We start from the raw sequence: 21,924 nt of genomic DNA on the forward strand, positions 1-21,924 counted from the left end.
TGAGCTAATCAAGTGAATAGTCTGCTAACAATTAGTACACTGAAGAATGTGTGAAACAGAACATTGTCATGATGCAAAAACCAGTCAACCGTCTCTCACAAATCCTGATTTGTGAAGGACTTGTGCCATTTTCCTAGCAGTTTAGCTTGTAAAAAAGTATCCATACACTTCAGCTTTACCCATAGCAGCATCCCCGTAAGCTGTTTCTAACATCCCAACAGTTTCTGCTGATGTTTATTTTCTGAACAGGACAAAAAATTTCACAGCCCCGCACTGTTCCTGTAAGTCTGCCATGTCCAAAAACAAGGAACAGGCTAAACAGCTTCTATAAAAAAATTCACAGATGCCAAACACAACCTCTCAATCTTACCAAGCAACACCACTTGGCATAGACTCAGGAAAAGTGTTTTTCTGCTTACTTAGGAGAACAGTGTACTACGGATACTTTGCTTACCGTACGGCAATTTCTTACTTTTGGTTACTTCCTCGTATCATACCCCCTATCATGTGTCTCTCTTTGTTTATACCAAATTATTAAAAACCAATTTTATCGTTGCTTCACACAGCACACAAGTGAGATTATGATTTTTTGTGCTCCTGTGACATATTGCTTCCCTTTTATTTTACAGTTTATTGACAAAATAAATTCAAAAGAGGAATGAGTATGTGGTGCATGTACGGTTAAGTAACAGTTTATTGACAAGAGATTCAAAGTATAACACCATTAAAAAATTTGCAAAGAGATTGCATATGTTAAATGAAATGTACGCGTTTATATCTTTATAGCAATGAAATCCTGATCATTAGAGAGTATTTTACACAAAGATGTCTTATTTAAGAAATTTTTATGCCAAATGTGCACAGATGATTAATTTGCTTGAGAATATTAATCTTGGTAGAAGTATAAAACTTCAGTAGTACATTACATTACATAGTAGTTACATTAGTTTCTGGGATTAATTTCCTGCTTTGTCTGAAATAGACTCTTCTGAATAGGGTATTCAAAAGGCAGGCTTTATTTGTTCACACCTGAAGATAGGAGTGTTTGGTGACATGCCACAAAGATCTCAAAAATCTCTTGCTAAAATAATGCTAAATATAATATTGTAATAAATACATCTAGATCAGTAAAAACACTTCAAGAACAAATTTCAATTAATGATTAACTCCTTCAAAGACGCACTTTTGAATGGTTCAACACTAATTGAACAAACAGATGGGAACAAAACAGCAACTGAAAGAATAGAACCTCTTTTCATTCAAAATTTCTGATTGCATGCAGAATCATTGTTTTTGGCATGTCTTATGGTCGTACTACAGCCAAAAAAAAACTGCGGCTTTCATTCAGGATAGAATGTTTGACAAATCATACGCTGAATATTTATCTTTAAGAATTTCATAAATCTCAAGATGATGAGAAAAGTTATCAAATTTTGGTAACTTGAGTTGAGCTGTTTAGAAGAAATCACATGGCAAAGTAACTTTGTGACCGAGATGACTACTTCTGTTGATTTATTGTTAAGCCATTCTATGGTTTGTTTTAGCTTTTCTGGGGGGGGGGGGGGAAGGGCAATATTGCTTACTCAGAGAGAAACGCTATTTTACACCTATAAACATTTGACTGTTCGTATAAACAAATTCTTTACTAATAAAACAGTGCATTGAAAAAACAAGAAATTTAAGCACGCCAATACTTACAACAAGATCATGCTTTTTCAACTTTTTTGCAATCAAGACAGCATCTACAGCCTCCTGCAATTAGGTTGCATCAAATTATTATTAATATGTGATTTCATTTCCTGCATGCATTTAAAAAAAACTGTATATTACATGAATATTTGTTTAAAAAAACTTTCTAGATATGCGCCACTGATTACGGGATTTAAAATATTTTTCTGATTTGACATAATGAATGGAAACATTTTTAAAGATACATGTTAAGCAATTAATTAGCTTTCAAAAGAGATTTGCAGTTCAAGAAATTTAACATTGTTATGAAAAACTGTGTTTAACAAAACTGTGTATAAACAAAATTATTCAATTTTTGTTACAAAAAACTGAACACTACCTTGAATTTTTCTTGCTGTATCAGCCAAGCAACATGATCATCTTCATCTCTCGGACGGGCAACCACAAAATCTTTTGGACTCAAGATGAAATATAGCCCTTCTTCTGATAAGCTATCTACAAATATTTAAAATATACGTCATAAAAAAATGAACCTAAGACATTTATGTCGTGCCCCCCCCCCACACACACACAAGAGTGGGGCTACTACTTAATTGTGCATGCACTTTGTAAACATTCCTCTGGGAATTTCTAGAGAATTGGTAATGCAAGAATGAGTTGTATGTGTGTGTAATATGCATGGCCCTAATGTATCTATGTTGTCAGAGTTATGCTTGTTCTGTGTTATACTAGTGATTCCATCTGCTTTCCAAATTTTCTAATGAAATGGTGGATGCTTGAATTTTTGAGTTTGGTTATCGCGTGGAAGGTCTGCCTGCTCTCTGAAGGTTGGGGGCAAAGAGGGCCTGCTAAATATCCTAGCCTAGGAAACCCTGCTATAGGATTTGAGAGCCATGATTTACTCATCATAATTTCATAATTAAAAGGTATCCCCAAGAATATATGAACACAAAAGGAAACAAAAATTGGTGAAATGATCCAAAATATAAAATAATAAACAGAAAAATAAAAACAAAATACCCAGATGGTAATCATTGCAACGATATGACTCGTATCCATAAAGTGTCAGAATGTCCTTTGCAACAGGCTTGAAATCACTTTCCAAAGGTTCTATAATTCTCAGTTGTGGTCTCAATCCAACATTTCCAGTTAGCTAACAAATAAACAAAAATTCAGATACGTTATGTGATAACAATCCATATGAATTCAGCCAGTCTATTGTGGCCTTGTGTGTATTTGTATTAACATTTCAAATATTTCATGCAGTGCTTTGAAAAGTAGTCTTTCAGTGTCTTCTGTCATTGAGCACTCTTAAATGCTTCAGGGTGGTGCGTTATGGTTTGTATCAACAAAAATCTTCTAAACTACTAAGTCTCTACCTTCACAATCCGTATAGTTCTAGTTACATGCTACAGCATTCTGTGAACCAGTTCGTTACAACATTAAGCATTTATACAAGATATAGAGAAGACTGGATGTTGTGAAGATATTTATTATTTAATAATAAATATCTTCACAACATCCAGTCTTCTGTATATCTTGTATTAACAAGTGGAGAGCGACATTCATCTCATATTAAGCATTTAGCACATTATTTTACTGCCTATAATTTAATAAGCGTGACTGGAAAAGATCTTGGCAACAGGAGAAGTCTGGCAGCAGAGTTCTGGTGCCCATAATTTATAAAATGAATTTATGAATACAGGGCTCAGCACGGATCATGGCCTCAAAACTAGTGAAAATAGTGACCAAAATATTTAAAAAAGTGACCAAATAGTGACCAAAATGTTTGAAAAGTGACCCAATAGTGACCAAAATAATTTTAGAAAGAGACCAAATGGACAATGAATTTTGATTATTACCAAATTGAATGAATTCAGTTTTCACTAAACTTTGTATTTCAATGGAGCTCATCGAAATTGCTTTTTTTACATATAGCAGTGTGAAATAAATCAAACTCGAATGCATTCTGCTAACCAGAAAAGTTTTGAATAACTTATCAAATTTATCAACAACTATGTGTGAGAGAGTAACATTACATCCTTTCTAAGTAACAGTAGTAATGCCTTTCCCCCCCCCATAGGGGCCGTTCAAGTATTATGTCATCACATAGATGGGGGGAGGGGGTTTCCGATTTGCTGACGGGGGGGGGGGGGTCGAAAATGACTAAAAATTTGCTTATGTAATACTTGAATGGCCCCATATTGCTATCCACAACCCATCTTAAAATCAATTTAAGCAGGAAAAACTTCAAAACGGGAAAAAATTTTCACATTCAAAGAAAGAAAAAAAAATGAAATAACACAAAATTTGATGAGAGAATTTGTCCCATCTACATCCTAGTCGATTTTTCATTATGTTATGCTATGAATGACAGTATACAAAATGTACTCAAACTCTTTTTTTTAACTAAGTACAAATTGATTTACATAATTAGGTTTGTATAACATCTTCCAACAAATTTTAAGAAATTTACTATAATGATTGATTTAAAAAAAAAACTAAAATTACATTTTTAACAATATTATTTTAAATTATTAAATTAAAATATTACTTAAACTACTGAATTAAATAAATTATTTAAATTAACTAAATTATTTTAATTGTTAGGGGCCGTTCAAGTATTACGTCATCATCGATGGAGGGGGGGGGGTGTTTCTGACTTGCTGACTTTTGATGACAAGGGGGGTTTCGATAATGCTTACGTCATCAACCACCCTTTATGAAAATATGAGTTAGGATTCAGAGGGGCAGAGCTGATGACGAAATTTTGCTGACAAGGGGGGGGGGGTCAAAAATGGCTAAAAATTTCCTTACGTAATACTTGAACGGCCCCTTATACGTTGAGGGAGGGCAATCCATCCCCCCCCCCCCCAACGTCAATGGCAGAGCCTAATGATGTATATCAATTGTCATCTGCCGCATCTCTAAGACCTTCAAGTCTATCTGCACCTATGGCTGGACTGGGAAGGGTGGGTGGGTCTACTCTTTTACAGGCGAAGGAGGCTCCAAAATAATACTGCCCTTGGGTGAGGGAGAAAACAAACAAATCGATAGAAATATATCGGGAAATACGGAAAATTAGGATAAAATGAACACAAAAATCGAATCAACGACATACGGGGTTTATAAATGCGGTTGATAGAGTTTATGGATGCTGCTGTCAGGGCTACTTATTTTAGCGCGAAAAAAAGTCGCCACGTTAGCTCGGACTCCTCCCGTAATTTTCAAAGAACAAAAACAGTGAATTCGCCCCCACCCGGGGCACCCGATTTACCATGGCCGTAATACGATATTTTTTCTGGAGGGGAAATGTAATTTTACTGCCCCTTGACTGTGAAATTCGATAATTTTGCAAAGGAATTTATTTCCTTTTCTTAAATATACCATTCCATCAAAAATTCCATTCGAGGCATTGCCCCCCCCCCCCTAGTTTTGGATTTGATCACGGTATGTAGCAACCCGGGCCGCAAGTACGAACGAAAATTTACTATCGCCCGGGGCCGGTATCCATTTTTAATAACGGAAAAAAGAGTAAACTCGGCACCTTTCCTCGTTCAACACCCGTGGAACCAGACCCCGCCCTCTCCTATTGCGGTCATAACAGCGACTCGAGACAAAAACGTTGTAATAACTTCCGAGGTCTGAAAAGGGGATTTTTTTTACACAACACCGAGAATGGAGCGCAATATGTCGATATTAAGTCAACAATCAGCATCGTGAAGATGCTCTAAATTAAGTTACGGCCAGAAGCGGATAAAGGTCAGTTGTTGACGGCCCCGGGCATAAAAAAAAATTAATATTACGCCCCTTAAATTAGGAAAAAAGTATAAAGTAGGGGCCAAAGGCGCGGTCGCTGTGCCCACCGTTAAATCCACCTCTATGTACGGCTCGCATGCACGTTAACTGAGTTTTCATCAGCCTGATGACCAATTTTCATCTGATTTGGTTAAATAAACGTTGAATCCGAAGGTTTTTAACAACTGGCTGTTGCGAAGATATATTTTGGAAAGAGAGAAAATTCAACTGCCCCTCCGGGGAATCGAACCCACGTCCTTTCACTTTCCGGGTGAACGCACTAGACTACAGAGGCAACGAATCTCTCAATCTTTCCTTGGAGCTCGTGTACACTGAAAAGGACCGTACATGGACGGCCAGACCAGACTCAGGCCAAGCTCACAACTGCTGACGCTGCCACTAGATGGAGACTTATGGAAGGATGACGTCACTCTCCGCTACCACACGAAGGTTTTTAATAACTGGCTGTTGCGAAGATATATTTTGGAAAGAGAAAATTCAACCGGAAAGTGAAAGGACGTGGGTTCGATTCCCAGCAGGGGCAGTTGAATTTTCTCTCTTTCCAAAATATATCTTCGCAACAGCCAGTTGTTAAAAACCATCGTATGGTAGCAGAGAGTGACGTCATCCTTCCATAAACGTTGAATTGCAGGATTCTGTGATCTTATAAACAGTTCTCCTTTCGATCATATCTGGGGCTACGGTTTCTTGCTGAGATTTAAATCCAGTTAGAAAAATAGTACGAATTTTATTTCTAGATAGATCGCGATTTTCAGTCGGATGATTTTTTTTTTTATTCTAAGTAAATTCAAAATACTTGCGAGCTTCTTTAACGTTGGCCAGCTACAAGAGTATTCTCCAAAGCGTACTAATAATACGCTTAATACGTATTAATAGTATGCATCTTTAATATGCGCGCTTTGGTATTCTCCCGCTGCGCGTAAGTTAGTTTCTGCACGGGCTCTCTTTATAAACTCGCTCAATGTAAATGAGCCTTTAAATCGTCATTTCAAATGTTAAAAAAAATTAATAAAAGTAACGATAGAACAAACAACAAATGTAACTTGCTCGATGCTCCAAGAAAGGAATTCGGCCCTTAGGACAAACTTTTTAAAACTAATAAAATAAAGGATCAATTTTAAAATAAGATGAAAATGAAAGAACGAGTGGGGAAATAAGAAAGAATGGTAGTAGAGGAGGGGAAAAAATTCTTTGTTGTAAATACGCTATTTTTTTCCGATCGGCTTTTCCATAAAATGACGACTCTTAACTATAAGGAGCTTTCTTTCCAAGCGCCTTGAAATCAAGTTATGCTGACGTCACACGGTATGCTCCCGGGAAGATAAAGACGCCTTCATATATATATATATATATATATGGGTTCCTTGTACGATCGTAGTTCAATGAAGGGAGGGAGAAAATTAGCGACCTTGAACCGGTAAAGTTCGTCCTTGAAGAAAAGAAAAACACTGACACCCGAAAAGCGCGCGAGACCGAGGTTTTTTTGCTAAAAAAAGTGGAAAAAGTGACCTGGGCCCGAAAATAGGTAATAAAAGTGACCAGCTTCTAAAAAAGTGACTTTTAGGGGAAAAAGTGACCCGTGCCGAGCCCTGTGAATATAATAATATTTCGGATAACCCAAAACTTGATAAATTGAGGCTGGAATAATTAGGGGCCCTATGCAGTTATATTTTATAGAGAAGATAATCTCAATTTTTTAATATTCATATTATAGTACATTCATGTCATTCACAATATGCTGGGGGGGGGGGGAAAGCTGGTTTGGTATCCTTAATCAACAGGTCTTTCTCATTTAAACATAGGATTTTCATTATCATTTTTTTTAAAGACAGATAGGTGTATAAAACAATAAAATATTTATCACTATAACAAAATTTTGTGAGACACAGATAGATTTGCTTTATGATTAATATTTCATTATTCTTGATCAAGTTGAAAACACTATGAACAATGAAACATTCATATAGACTTCATAAACTATGGAATTTTTTTAATAGGACAAAAAAATGCCCAAAAAATATAAATACTTCAGTGTCTTTGAGAACGGTGAGTGCAACAATCATATCACCCATAGCTGATATGCCACTTATACAAAAGTCAGTAGGGAATATGGATGCTAAAAAAAACGAAATACTATTTAAAAAATAATACGTTTCCACAATTATTAATGAATATTAATTTCCAAAAGAATTGATAATATATTTAACTGGCATCATATCGATAAACTTTTCACTTACTCTAACTTTATCATCAGATCAGGGCTGCACAAATCTTCAAAAATTTACATGCCCGAATCAATATTTTATATGCTAATATCTGTGATGTGACTGAAAAAATACATACATGCTCAGTCAAGGCCGGATCTTGACATTTAAGTGTAAGGAAATAAAATATTTTTGTGCCCCCCCCCCCCAATGAAAGTATATAGGAAATTGTTAATGGACAAATATTCTGCAAAAAAAATCATAATTACAATTTCCTTAAATATCTGTAGGTTCCCCCAAGAATTTGCTGTTATGATAGTGTGATCGGTAGAGGCATTATGTCAAATACAGTACCTATGGGACCATGTACCATTTGACTATATGGGTTTGAATACAAACTCCATAGCAATTTGTAGTTCTAAGAGCTGTTGTGGTAGTAAGTCATGTCAGAAATTGGAAGAGTTCAGCGGTGCATGGGTTCAAACCCACCCACAGCAAAACTAGACATTATGAGCAGCTTTTTTTCAGCCACCTCGTTGGGCATTTTGCCTATTGTGGCCTTGTATTTGCAAGGGCGTAGCGAGGAGGGGGGGACTTGGGGGGGGGGTCTGGTCCCCCTGAAATGTGAGAAAATGACTGGAAAAAGGGAAAAAGATGGCAAATCTATTGTTCTATCACTTTGGTTCCTCCAAACGAAATTTCTGGCTATGCCCCTGTGTATTTGTAATATTAACGGCCAATGACAAAAGCATAACTATTGATGAATATAGAACAAAAAAAGTTCGTTTTAATAATTATATGTGAGCAATTTTTATTAAATACACACCACTAACAAGAAAGGTCTCTTGACTGTCATCCACTGAGTTTAATAGAAATTAATAGGGTGAATGTGTATATCAAATAAGAAAGGTGTATCAAAAATTTTATTTTGATAATTACAACTGAAACATAAGTTGAAACTTCTTGTTTCTGTTGTTACTCCAACATCCATGTTATAAAGAGATTTTTCTGCCAGTTTTTGCCAAAAAGTGTCAATTTTTTTTATCTTGGGAGTCTTCATACACAACATCATAAATTTGCTCAGGATAGTGAGGCTTGATTGTCTTTCCTCAAATATATTTCTACTTCTTCATTGTCGGAAATCTACAGAAGAATCTCTCATTTATATATGAATACAGATGTTTCTCCGCCCCACTCTTTCGTCAATAGTGTGTTTAGAGCAAGTTTTTAACAGATCAACCCATCTTTCTTTCTCTGATTCTTTCAGATATCCATCGTTTTTTTTCCTATACTTTCCTTAAAAAAAACCTGTCTATGCCCCATAGAAATGTAACACATCCTGTAGTAACAATATACCCCAGAAGGATACAATAATGAGTAATGCATATGTTCATGAGAATGCCTGCTTCTTTCAAAGATGACAGCACACACACACACAGTATCTATATATATATATAAGATTCCGCGAAACTTGGGTGCATTTTAAGTGCAGGATTCTGGGAGAGAAACCCTACAGAGGAGGGATTATGGCTGTGGCGTTAGAGCCAGTCTGCCGGTTGATGGATGAGTCTATTTTAGAGGGAAAAGGGGAGTGTCCATTCAATGTTCTATCACTTTCAGCCAACATCATCTATAGCAGATATAGTTGCTATATATCTGCTATAGATGGTGTTGTCTTGGCTCAGTTCACCACATTTGGCGCCAAATGGACCAATGTTACATCACCAGATTCGACCTTGTTATTCTTATTGCTATATTGTATAGTAATGTTTTCTCTGAAAATATTCACTTTTGAAACAAAACCGAATAAATTGTCCCCCTTCAGTTGGCGCTCCCTACAACTGCGTAGTTTGCAGGATTCAAGATCCGGCCCTGTACTCAGTCAAAATGTTTACGTCTCAGGTATGTATTATATCTATTGCCCAATGTATTACGTTGGGCAATAGATTTGTCCCCTCCTGAATTACATTACTTGAAAACTTTGATTCACACTGTTTTCTATTTAGAAAAATCATGATTAAGATACCATTTAAATCTTAACTGTTCTTTTTTCAGTGTACCGAGGGAGGGAAAACTAATAATTTCAAAATGAAAGGTTAAATTTCAAGCACATGCGTATTAGTGCTTTAAGGAAAAAAAACCCTGCATGGTTAAAGCAAGATAATTGAAATCTTACAAACATAAACATAATATCGAGGAGGTGCAATCTGATCTCTGGATACAGGAGGAAGTGTTTTGGTGGACTCGTAATGCATTATTTTGCAGACTTTCACAGTGTTGGCCCAACCTACTAGAAGCGTGCGAGCATCTTTCCAAAAGAAATTACATCTGTACAGTTCCGGTCTGAGTCTAGAATTAAAAATAAGAATGAAGCAAGAGTTTATTAATAATTCACATATAAAGTTTTTCTTTTTTGAAGAATGAGATTTTATATTATTAGTATGATTTAACTGTAAAATTCAAGTTTAATTGCATCAGGGTGGTGCAAAATTAGCGTTATGGCTTATATGCTTTAATAATTTTTTTATTTAATATTGCATTTTTTCTTTTGCTTCAGAATTTTGTAAAGACGGCTTGGGGAATTTGAAATGGAACAGTACACAATAGAACAAAAATCATTGAATTTTATTTTTCAAATGGAAACTCAGTTATTCTGACGCAGTATATTGTCAATATTTTAATGTGCAGACTGGACCCTCAGTGGCAACAATAAATCGCCCCATACTGCAAGGGACACAATGGTTCTGTTACGGGAGATCTTCGGCAAACACATTATTTCGCATAGGAGTGATTTCAACTGGCCGTCGCGTTTGCCGAATTTGACCGCTCCAGACTTTTTTTTGGGGGCTATTTGAAAGATAGAGATACGTCAATAAGCCACAGACCATACCTGAACTGAAAAAAAATATTCGCAATGAAATCCGTGCCATCCTTGAAATTTTGCGAAATGTGTTGGAAAGAGCACGACTTTGTGAAGCGGAAAATAGGCGACACCTGCGAGACATACTTTTTCACGTTTAAGTTAACAATATTCTCCATTCATATGCTGTATTTTGACAAAATAATGTTAACAATTTATTCAAAAATAAATAAGCTATAAAGCATTAAAACCATAACGTTCATTTTGCACCACCCTGTAGATTAACCAGTACTTCCATGATTTTGAGGTCGCGTAAAAGTAATTTCATGCTATTAAAGTATTCTATTATGAAAATTATACCTGTTTTATACATAATGTTCATAGACCTTACTTGTAATATTTGTCTATTGGGAAAAACCATTATGCACATGGAGGTAATCCATGAATATAGAGGGCTAATTTGTTCATTCAGTCTCTCAACTGGAGGCAGGACCAGTTCTTCACATTTTTCAAATGTGAGTGAATAATATTTTGGTGATGAAAAATAGCCCCCTTCAGTTGGCACCCTATAAAAAGTCAGCCCCTCCTCAGTTTTTGCCATCACGGCAGCACAGTTTGCAGGATTCAAAATCCGATGCTGGCTGGTGGGTGGGGTCTTCCAGTCATTAGATGAGAATGGAACTGTAGGTAAAGCTGCTGGTGTCCCGTCTAAATTGTATAATCGCTCTCCCTCTATCCTTCTTTTTCCTTTTTGAAATCATTATAGAGACCCCAGTGAAACATGGTTTTTGGTCTCAATGTTTGGTTGGTTCTCATTGATGGTTGTGTTTTTTTTACATTATTTGTATATGCTATTGAAATGTCGGAACAATATTGGCTTATTCTGGGGGGTTCTCAAAATGTGTGCATCCAACTTTTGTCAGAGGTGTCATAGGTGGAAAAGTCTAGGAACCCCTGGCATACTAATTTCTTTCTTGGGCCGCGGACTTCTGCCTTGGAAATTTGGATTTTTGTTGATGTTTTCTTCACCATGCAATAGGCTTATTTAACTAATTTTGTGAAGCTGGAAAGTTCATCCTTCTTGTTATTTTGTTGCCATTCTAAAGTATTTTATTATAATGTTTCAGTAATGTAAGAATATGTAAATTATCTTTTTTTGGTATTTTGAGATGGAGTGTTTCAGTAAATCATTTGCACTAAAAAATTACACTGCTGGCCACCGTAAATGCAACACCCTGAAGGAAGCATGCAAATAATATGAAATTTACAACATGCATTAGCGGAGGTGAGATATGCAAATGATTAGAATTTCAGCGCAGACGCACATCACGCGCGCCTGTGGCGCCACTTCAAAGCGCTATTTAAGGCTTGGAGATTTCAACGATTTGAAGTACGGCAATTGTGTTTTTCTTGTGGTTTTTTCAAAAAAACGATCAATTATGCCTCGTAGAAAACAGCGATCATCTTTTGATCAAGTATCCGAGTTCGACAGAGGAAGGATAGTGGCCTACCGAGATTGTGGATTATCTTTCAGGGAAATCGGTAGTCGTGTTGGACGAAACCAAACAACTGTAATGCGGATATGTGATCGTTGGATGCAGGAGGGTACGACGGACCGACGTGTTCGATCGCATCCACCTCAGTGCACCACTTCACGTGATGATAGGCATATTGTGCGTATGGCAGTGACGGATCGCTCAGCCACATCACGAACCATACCACAGAACATTCAGTCTGTACCGCATCATCCAGTGTCTGCGCGTACCATTCGACGCCGTTTATAGCAGAGTGGTCTGTCCGCAAGACGTCCATTGCTTCGTCTACCCTTGACGCAGAACCACAGACGTCTCCGCCGCCAATGGTGCGATGAAAGAAGGATGTGGACGGCACAATGGAATGAAATTGTCTTTACTGACGAGTCACGCTTCTGTCTGCAACACCACGATGGTCGGATTCGAGTCTGGAGACACCGTGGAGAGAGGATGCTGAACAGCTGCGTTATGCACCGCCACACTGGTCCTGCACCGGGTATTATGGTATGGGGCGGTATTGGATATCACTCTCGCACTCCTCTAGTACGCATTGCCGGTACTTTAAAAAGCCAGCACTACATCTCAGAGGTGTTGGAGCCAGTTGTACTTCCTTACCTTCAGGGCTTGCCCACAGCCATATTTCAACAGGATAATGCGCGACCACACGTGGCACGCATTGTCCAAAGGTTCTTCGTCAATCGCCAGATTGAATTGCTTCCCTGGCCAGCTCGCTCTCCGGATCTTTCGCCGATAGAAAACATGTGGTCCATGGTTGCTCAACGATTGACCCAGATTACATCCCCAGCTGCCACACCAGATCAACTTTGGCAACGCGTGGAAGCTGCTTGGTCTGCTGTACCCCAAGAACACATCCAAAGTCTCTTTGAATCAATGCCGAGGCGTGTGGCAGCGGTGATCTCCAACAATGGCGGCTACTCTGGCTACTGATTTTGGCAGGAACCACACTTCACAGAAGTCTATAAATTTAATCATTTGATGCTTGGTCAACATGTTATCTACAAAATAAATATTGTTGCGATATCTCTTGTCTTTCTTGGTGTTGCAATTTGGGTGGCCAGCAGTGTATTTGTATATTGTGGTATAATTATGGCCTGTAACAGGATTTCTCTCCTCCTCTCATTCACTTCTTCTCGTGTCTTGAGTTTTATTTTTACTTCGGGTGTACCCTCATATACAGCATTTGGCCATTGGCATTAAAAGTTAAACCAAAATGAATTAATAATAGTCGTCTGTCTGTGCCTAGGCACACAGCAGCAGGACCAGGCGTTTTTATGAATACTCTAACATTGTATTTGGGGATAATTAGAGGGGTTGATCCCATTGACTCCATCCTACTACTAGTCTGTGACTTGTGAGATTTTCTATCATCCCTGATGATTTACTGTCTGAATTGATTGAGCTCTGACTCGCCTACATCTGTGACAGGCATCTTCTGAGGTTAAACAGATGTGGGTGTCTGTGGCAAACGAGAAAGGCTTTGTACATCCAGTGTCATGGGCACTTGTTCTCCCTACATATACACTTTTGAGGCTTATCGGCTGCAGAAGAACCCCACTAGCTGGCTTGTGTGGATGTGTCATGCACTGATTGGATGTGTGTGGCATCCAGTAGCAATTAGCTGTCTAGATCATTTCCTCACTGGCTCACGTTGGGGGCACATCTTGGCTCTCTGCACTGCTGAAGTAGCAGACCTAAGTGGGATGCACCTTCATTTCCTCCTCTTTTTGATTTATTTTGTGGTGCTTGAATATTTCAATAACCTCTCTACGAAATGGGTATAGTAGTGTATCTTGGAAACTATCGTCCGAGGTGCGCCAAAATGCTCAGCTGTCTTAACAAGTTCAGAGTGACGGAAACCCAGGTCCGTCATTTTAACTTTTTCTGAGAGAAAAGAGGACACAGACATCAATGTATATATATTTGTATGTATATAAATGATGGGCCAGGGGAACTCATAAATTAAATTGGGGATTTCCTTTTTTTCAAGAGAGAGAAAAGTTGGCATCCAAAAAAAAAAAGCATAGATATTAAACATAGATAAAAAACATAGATATTATGCTAAAAATTACAGGAATCAATAAAAGAGATAATTTAATCCTTTAAGTGACACTAATGAGATATCTCACCTCATAAAATAACATATTTAACATTTACAAAACCAGATATTTTGTAAAGTTGATTTCTCAAACATTTTTTGCCCCTTAATATATACAGGGTGATTCAAAACTCAACATACAAACTTTTAGAGAAAGTAGAAAGCACAAAAACAAAACAGAATTACACAGGAATATATTACTGGAAACTCCAACCTGATCAGCTGGAGGGTAAACGAAGATGCAGAAATGGAAAGCCAATAATGGGTGGAAAAACTCTTTATTTAGTGATACTTCACACGAGGACCATATGTGTACATGTTAAGTTTCACAACAAGTGCTCAAAGTTCTTACCATCCATGGTTATGCACGCCTCAAAATGGTGACACATTGATTGTCAAACCCTTTTAAAAATACCTGGCATTTCATGTACGTTTGAAATTGCGACAGAGATTCTTGTGACGAGGTCAGTGTCACAGTCAATGGGCATCTCGTAGACCATGGCTTTCAGGGTCCCCCCCCCCCCAAGAAATCCAAGCTAAATAAACAGGGCATTCTAACAACAGCGCTGGTGAACAGTGCTGTCAAGCATGCATAACTGTAGATAGTATGAACTTTGAGCACTTGTTGTGAAATTAAACGTGTACATGTAGTCCTCTTATAAGTATCTAAATAAAAAACTTTTCTACCCATTATTGGCTTGTCATTTCTGCATCTTTGTTTATCCTCCAGCTGATCAGGTTCGGGTTTCTATTCATACATTCCTATGTAATTCTGTTTTGTTTTTTGTGTTTCCTACTTCTCTTAAAAGTTTGATATTGAGTTTTGAATCACCCTGTATACACACATTCAGGCCCATAGCCAGAAATTTTGTTCGGGTGGGAAGGGGGAGACAAAGTGAAAGAATAATAAAGGATTTGGCCATCTTCTTCCCTTTTTTCAGTCATTTTCTTACATTTCGGGGGGGACCAGATCCCCAAGTCCTCCCCTCTCACTACGGTCTTGCACACACCCCTTAATTTGCATCTGCTGAAAACCAGAAGAAAGTCTACTTAATTAAAAGAGGTATGACATTTTGAAAAGGGTTCAGTGATTTCTATATATGTAGAAACGTCCTCTCCACTTGTTAATACAAGATTCCTCAAAAGACTTGGAAAAAAACCTATTCAGCTTTAGGGATTCAGCTGTATTTAACCCTCAAAGCACTCTCATCATCCATAGATGAACATAGTAGTCTGCTTAATCCTTCTGTGATGATTTTACTCGTAAATACTTGTTTAAGATGAAATTTTTAAAACGACATATATATAGTAGTTTTTTATATATTTTTTTATTACTTCTCTATCCTCTGATAGGTTTGCTTGTACTGTATGAGCTGGGTACATATAATAGTGTAGGAGTAGGGTGTCTGCCTCCAGTCATTAGTGTGTCAGTGTTTGTGGGTTCCAACCTAGATTTTGCATTTGTATCACCCTTTTTTTCCATTGCAACATCTGAGTTTGAGTGTCATCTATCTTTCATAGATAAAAACATAATAAAGAAATAATTTCAGAATGAATAAAGTCTTCAATAATTAAGGGACCCTCTCATCCTAAAAACAATTTTTTTTTCCAATTAGATGCATTTTGAACAAAGCTGGAACACTTTCATGTCATGTTGTTAGAGAGAAATTTTTTCCCAAGAGAAATTTGCATAAAAGAAACAAATAGAACAGAAAATTTTCTTTCCTATAGTTTGTTTCAGGTTAACTTTGCAGTGAAGGGGGAAGCTACGAGGGAACCACATCACATGCTGCTATGACAGCAAAAGCCTTTCAACCAATGTATCAATGCGCGGTCGTGGGGCTGATTCTAGCCAATCTCACTGAGAAAATTTTTTTTTTACGTATAATGGTAACTAATATTTCTCTAATTTAAAATTCTTAAACGAATATAAAGATAGATTCACAACAATATTTTTTCAGTATTTTTTTTAATCATTGAAAAATTGAAATATTCTGCACAAATGATCATCGTAAGCCTCCGATATATGGGAACTATATTTTGCGGCGAAGGAATACACTCTCTACCTTTCTCTGCACTGCAAAGTTAACCTGAAATCGACTATACTTCTTTTAAGAAGGGTTGGGCCTTTGGAAATGTTTATCCTGATTTATATATTTTTTGACATCAGTCTTGGAATTAATTACTGACATAAGTCGGGGTATCACTGTACTGTATTGAAATAGCAATGAATTCAAAATTTTAATGATGTCACAAATCTTCAAATCATTATGGAAATCCCAGACACTAAAAGTATCTATTTAAAGTAATTTCTTTTCAGTTAACCCATTGACCGGCAATGATGAGATGCCTCGCCTCCATAAAAGCATCTTATTTTAGCATTGACAAGCCCAGATATTTTGTGAAAATGATTTCACTCAATGGAAAACCTTTTCCTACACCCCTTAGATTATGCTTGTTGAAAATCGGCAGAAAGCCTACTTCATGAAAAAAAATATGGTCTTTCGAAATAAGGGTTCAGTGATTTCTAATTGCCACTTAAAGGGCTAATGTTTTAGTGCAGCCTGCATATGCATAGAATATTATTGAACACAGCCCACATCTGATAACTATCAAGTGGACTGGTTCTTTGTGATGTTTGTGCATGGGTGCATATTTAGATCTTTTACAACCTTTTGCAATAGTTATCCTAGGCAAAAATTATGACCAGCAACCCCAAAGGTCTGTCCACCCATGATGAATTGAAAAACTATTCGCACAACAATATTTATAAACAAATACACAATAAATATTTTACTAATAATTTAGCAGTAACTCACTTAGGGTCACAATCCCTCTTAATGACAGAGATTGTAATATTTGCAGATAAATCATACACTCTGATAGTCTATAAATAAAGCAAATATATTATAAATAAAATATATTCCTTTCATTGAAGATCATATTTTTTTATTTGTATGGATGAGAAACATTTTCTAGAATTAAATACACGAATTGGCATTTGATCATTTACAATGCACTAATTTTTGCATACAAGAACTAATTAGATGCAGGGCCACTTTCACAAAGTCAACCCAAGGGGTCTTTTTCAAAGGCCCCCTCGGGGAAAGTTTAGGATGAGAAAACTCTTTAAGGGATCATTGACTACATTAAAAAAAAATTGTTTTTCTACTTGTTTATAAAAACACTATCTAGAAATTTTCGAAAAATTATAAAAATTATTTAAAAAATATTTATTTAAATTCTACACTATTAAGCCCCATTTATATGTGCAATATTGCAGTAAAATTGGTAAAATTCTGACACCTGCTTTACTACTTTTCCCCCTTCAGATGAAAGGGGGGAAAATACATTTATGCCTTATTCTACGAGAATTTTTGTGATGTATACCCTTTTCCCACAATCCTTTGCAAAAAGAAACTGGATTTTTTATTCAAATTTAAATGGGGCTTTAGGGGGGAAAAAGCTAAAGATTGCATATAGCAGCATCATATTAGGGTATCCATAAATTCAGATGTTTTTATAGCATATAATTTGCAGAGATTAGCTCACCATGTGATCCTCTGCAACCTCAGAGGTTAGAGTTACCTCAACATAGTAACATCTCTGCTACCACATTTTCAACTTTCAAAATACAGATATAAGAGGTCTATTGCATTTCACAAAAAAAAAAAAAAAACTAACTAACCTATGGGAGCAAAGCAGTTTCTTAAAGTACATATCAAAGCAAAATTCTTGCCGGCAAAAAGATCACAATTTGGAACCAAAACACAAGAGACGGCTGTCATTTCAACTTTTTCTGGGGGGGGGGGGGGAAGGGAGACACAGAACATGTACTCAAAGTATATATATATATACTATTTATAGTGTATTTTCTAAAGCCGAGGGGGGGGGGCAAGACTCCCAGAAATGATGGGCCTGAGAAGACACATGGTTACAAGCACACCCAAGTGACTCGAGCAGAAATTTTGGTAAATATAAGAAAGTGGCTAATATATAGGGAATAACATGCTTAAGTCTAGTCTTCCTAGTTCTATCCAGGGCTCCCACTCAAAAGATTAGAAAAAGTAGGAAAAAGCAGGACTAAAAACTAGGGGAGAGCAGGCCGATCTCGTGGGTGCTAAACCCGAGAGGGTGCTAATTTCATTCTAAAACCTCGCCTTCAACATTAGAAGAAGGCCTCAAAATGCACGCTTGCCCCAGATGACCAAGCATCTAGTTGCGGCCCTGCATTCAGACATGCAAAAATTTGTTAGAAGTTCCTCAGAAGAATGTTTTATGTGGTGCTGTTTGCCAAATTCTTACTTTGCAAGGGCCTCCTTAAATCAAAATCAAGGCTCTGTATTGGATATCAACACATGGTGGCCCTAATTATTTTGTCATAACTAATATTAATAACAATATTATAGATAAAATAATCAAAATACATTATTGAAAAGAATTCCTACTTTATCACTTGACCACACAATGAATTGTTCTTTCCATTTTATATTGCGAATAGGTCCTTCTCCTTGATATAAGACAGTTGGTTTATACCGTCCAAGAAATACTTTTTCATATAGTACTACCTGAAAGATATACTGAAATTTTAATCTTTCTTTACAGAAAGATCAACTCATAATTCTGAACAAACAACTATGACATCAAATTGATTTTTTAAATGTGCAGCCTCTGCTGAGTGAAACTTAAAATATTTGATAGAAAGCAGAATTACATTCTAAGAGAGATTGTATATCTATGTGTCTTATTATATTTTAAATATTTTTCACCTTGTCCCAACCTAAAATGAACTTTCTACCAGATCCAGATTTGACAAAGTAAGGGTCCAAAGCTACTGCTCGAACAGGTGAATCAATTGTTACAGAATGCATATCTGTTGTGTATATACTGTGAACAACCACCTGTTGAACAAATAGATTAAGCACAAAAAATATTAGGATTTTAATTTTATGGTTACAAAAAAAAAATCATGTGTACCAATTATGAAATATGAAAATATATGAGTAACGCTGATTTTGATGTAACAGAATATTCTACCTTTCCATCATTTGAACACGATACAATGTATTCTCCACTGTTATCAATGCTTATTTGATTTACTGATGTAATGTGCTGCAGAAAAAAAAAAGTCAAAGTTAAAAAATTATTGCCAATGAAACTGAAAAAACTAAAATACAGAGTATATATATTTGTTTTTTATTTTCTAAATCTCTATAAACTAATTTTTTTATCTCCTCTTCAATGAAGTTCCCATAACAAAATAGAAGATGAACCGAGAAAACACTATGGCACAAATATATTTTCTTCCATAAATTTAAAACGTATCAAATTTTTGGCTAATACTTTCATTTCTTTCAAATCGAGCATAACTAAGGTCTATCACCATCTATGGACAATTTAAACTTCCCTTATACTATAAGACAGAAAAACTAAGTAGAAATGAAAAAGTGGATGTATTTCATACCTTAGGTTTTAAATGTTTTTAGAAAGGGTAGTGTCTTATGTGTGTATGGCAGCAATACTTACCCCCCCCCCCCCCCCCCCAATCAGGCTGTGCTCATGCATTAGGATACCAACAGAGACGTCAACATAATATCTAATAATTTTATGCTGTCCTCAGACTTCAGTCATCATACATAAAATAAAATTAAGCATTAACATTAATTTTATATTTATCAAGGCTACTCAGCACCTGGGATTTGTCAAGCCCTGATTTACACTCAGTTCCAAGCATTCGCTTATGAAGAAATCAAAATATTTGTAATAATGTAAGAAAATTTCCTATAGGCACACCTTGGCCAATAAATAACACAGCTACATCATTGAAAGTGACATGACAATCTAGTCTTTGTGTGGGCTTGGTGTCTGGATGATCTGCCCTTACATGGCAATCATAGATGCAAGCTTTTAGTTTCAGTTCTCATCTCTGCTGTTATGATACACCTTAACTCTTACAGTGGCAATGACAAGTTACCTAACCTAACGTGATGCCTTGTGTTTCTACAATTCTGAGATGTCTCCCCACTTCCTTAAAACCCTCTTATTTCAGCAATGCTGAGCCCAGATACTGTTGTAAGTTTTCTTTTCCTGCTAACATGTTTTCTGTCTCCCAATGTGTCAGATCAACTGACAGTGGGCAGAATCTACCTTTATTCAAAGTTTGATAACCAAAGGAGAGAAAGAGACTGTTTTTTATTTTCCTTCAAGGTAGTATAGTATATGCATATATAGTACTGTATATGTCTACAGTATAAATAATGGAAAAAGAGTATTTCTCTTCCTTGTTTTTTCACTATTATTATTCTCGTGTTGGGTAAGAACACACTTATTGGCTGTGCACAATTGGAAAAAAAAATATCATGAAAAAAAGGTGACATTTTACAAAGAGTTTAGTGATTACCACTATGTGAGTAATAATGCGTGGATCACTGAAATTTCAAAAACCACTTAAAGGGTGAAAATCACAGTGAAAGAAGGGGAACCAGAGAGTACACAAAATGTGGGAAAATGACTGATTATATATATTCCATAGGTATATATATATATATAAGAACATTCATGCAGACGAAAAGTCAATTTTATATATATAGACTATATCATATGTATATCAAAATAATTTAACCAGTAAACATACCAGAACAAGCTCCTTGGAACGAATCTTGTTTCCTTGAAGATCCAAAATATGAATCACACCAAGATGAGTCCCCAGAGCTACGAACTGATAAAAAAACTTCAAAATTGAAGCCCAAAATATAACTCAACAGCCCAGAAACAAAAAAAACTTAATCCACATATTTTTGCTCTTTATGGAAAATACAATTAAACTAACAAGTTTTTTTTTCAAGAATATAAAACAAAAAAAAATGTCTACTAATTGAAAAAACAACTTTTAAACCATGAGTGTGCACAAACTTTCCTGCTTGCTGGCAATATTTTGTCCAAGATCACTCTTGTGAGCCATATAGAAGCTAAATTACTTCAAGAATCAAATATGAATAAAAAAATTTAATGAAATCATGATCATACTTGTTGCTGATATGTGCAGTGGTGTTTTCTGCATAGTTATTTTTGTAGGCCAACATATCACATTAACCCTGTGTCCATTATGGTTCATTCTCAAGAAATTGGACAAAAAAATTATCAAAAGTAAATGTCCACCAAAAAGTAAAAAAAAAATTCTTAGGGACTTTTCAGCAGGAAAAGTCCCTAAGAATTCCCCACTTAAAATGAAATTTAGCCAGCAGCAATGTTTATCCAAAATCAATGGTGAAAACAATTTAATTTTAACAGTGTTATGGAATAGGCAGATCCGATGCAGCATTTTACCTGTTTCAGCACTTGACTAGATATTTGATTGACACTTGCAACATGTTCCACACACTCATTTTGGTGACTCATTTTCAACTTCGGCACGCACTCATACTCTGAACAGTTACTTTGTTAATCACATTTTCACTTTTTTATTTGGGTTTCTGGCTCTTTTTTCCTCAATTTCATGGGTCTTAAAGATTTGTTTAATTTGTTTTTGTTTTGCTGGAGCATTTTTCGCTAGGATTTTTTAAAATTCTTATCCCCAGCAGAACTTATTAACGTATAATCAAATTATCCTTCTAGTTACTTAATGCCAGGAGAAAGACATTTTTTTATGGTTTGTGAAACTCATAAAAAATAAGCATGTTGAAAACGTGTGTTTTTAAAAATAAT

The 21,924-nt window shown here is 36.2% G+C and overlaps 1 protein-coding gene across 1 annotated transcript in view; it reads right to left on the minus strand.

The window, feature by feature from the left end:
- The window catches only part of lt (vacuolar protein sorting-associated protein light), a 49,343-nt gene that overhangs the window by 22,360 nt on the left and 5,059 nt on the right, over positions 1–21,924 (minus strand). The window contains exons 4-13 of the mRNA XM_089240703.1: positions 20,855–20,938; positions 19,258–19,332; positions 18,990–19,121; positions 18,669–18,788; positions 17,040–17,107; positions 9,889–10,061; positions 7,536–7,624; positions 2,710–2,842; positions 2,069–2,184; positions 1,699–1,752 (exon numbers count right to left, since the gene is read on the minus strand). Of these exons, the coding sequence (XP_089096829.1) occupies positions 1,699–1,752; positions 2,069–2,184; positions 2,710–2,842; positions 7,536–7,624; positions 9,889–10,061; positions 17,040–17,107; positions 18,669–18,788; positions 18,990–19,121; positions 19,258–19,332; positions 20,855–20,938 (1,044 nt within the window). The remainder of the gene's footprint in view (positions 1–1,698; positions 1,753–2,068; positions 2,185–2,709; positions 2,843–7,535; positions 7,625–9,888; positions 10,062–17,039; positions 17,108–18,668; positions 18,789–18,989; positions 19,122–19,257; positions 19,333–20,854; positions 20,939–21,924) is intronic.

Source organism: Pholcus phalangioides, unplaced genomic scaffold (assembly GCF_987345545.1).
Source record: "Pholcus phalangioides strain wild (caught in Gottingen) unplaced genomic scaffold, Ppha-v1.0 ptg000013l_1, whole genome shotgun sequence".
Taxonomy (NCBI): domain Eukaryota; kingdom Metazoa; phylum Arthropoda; class Arachnida; order Araneae; family Pholcidae; genus Pholcus; species Pholcus phalangioides.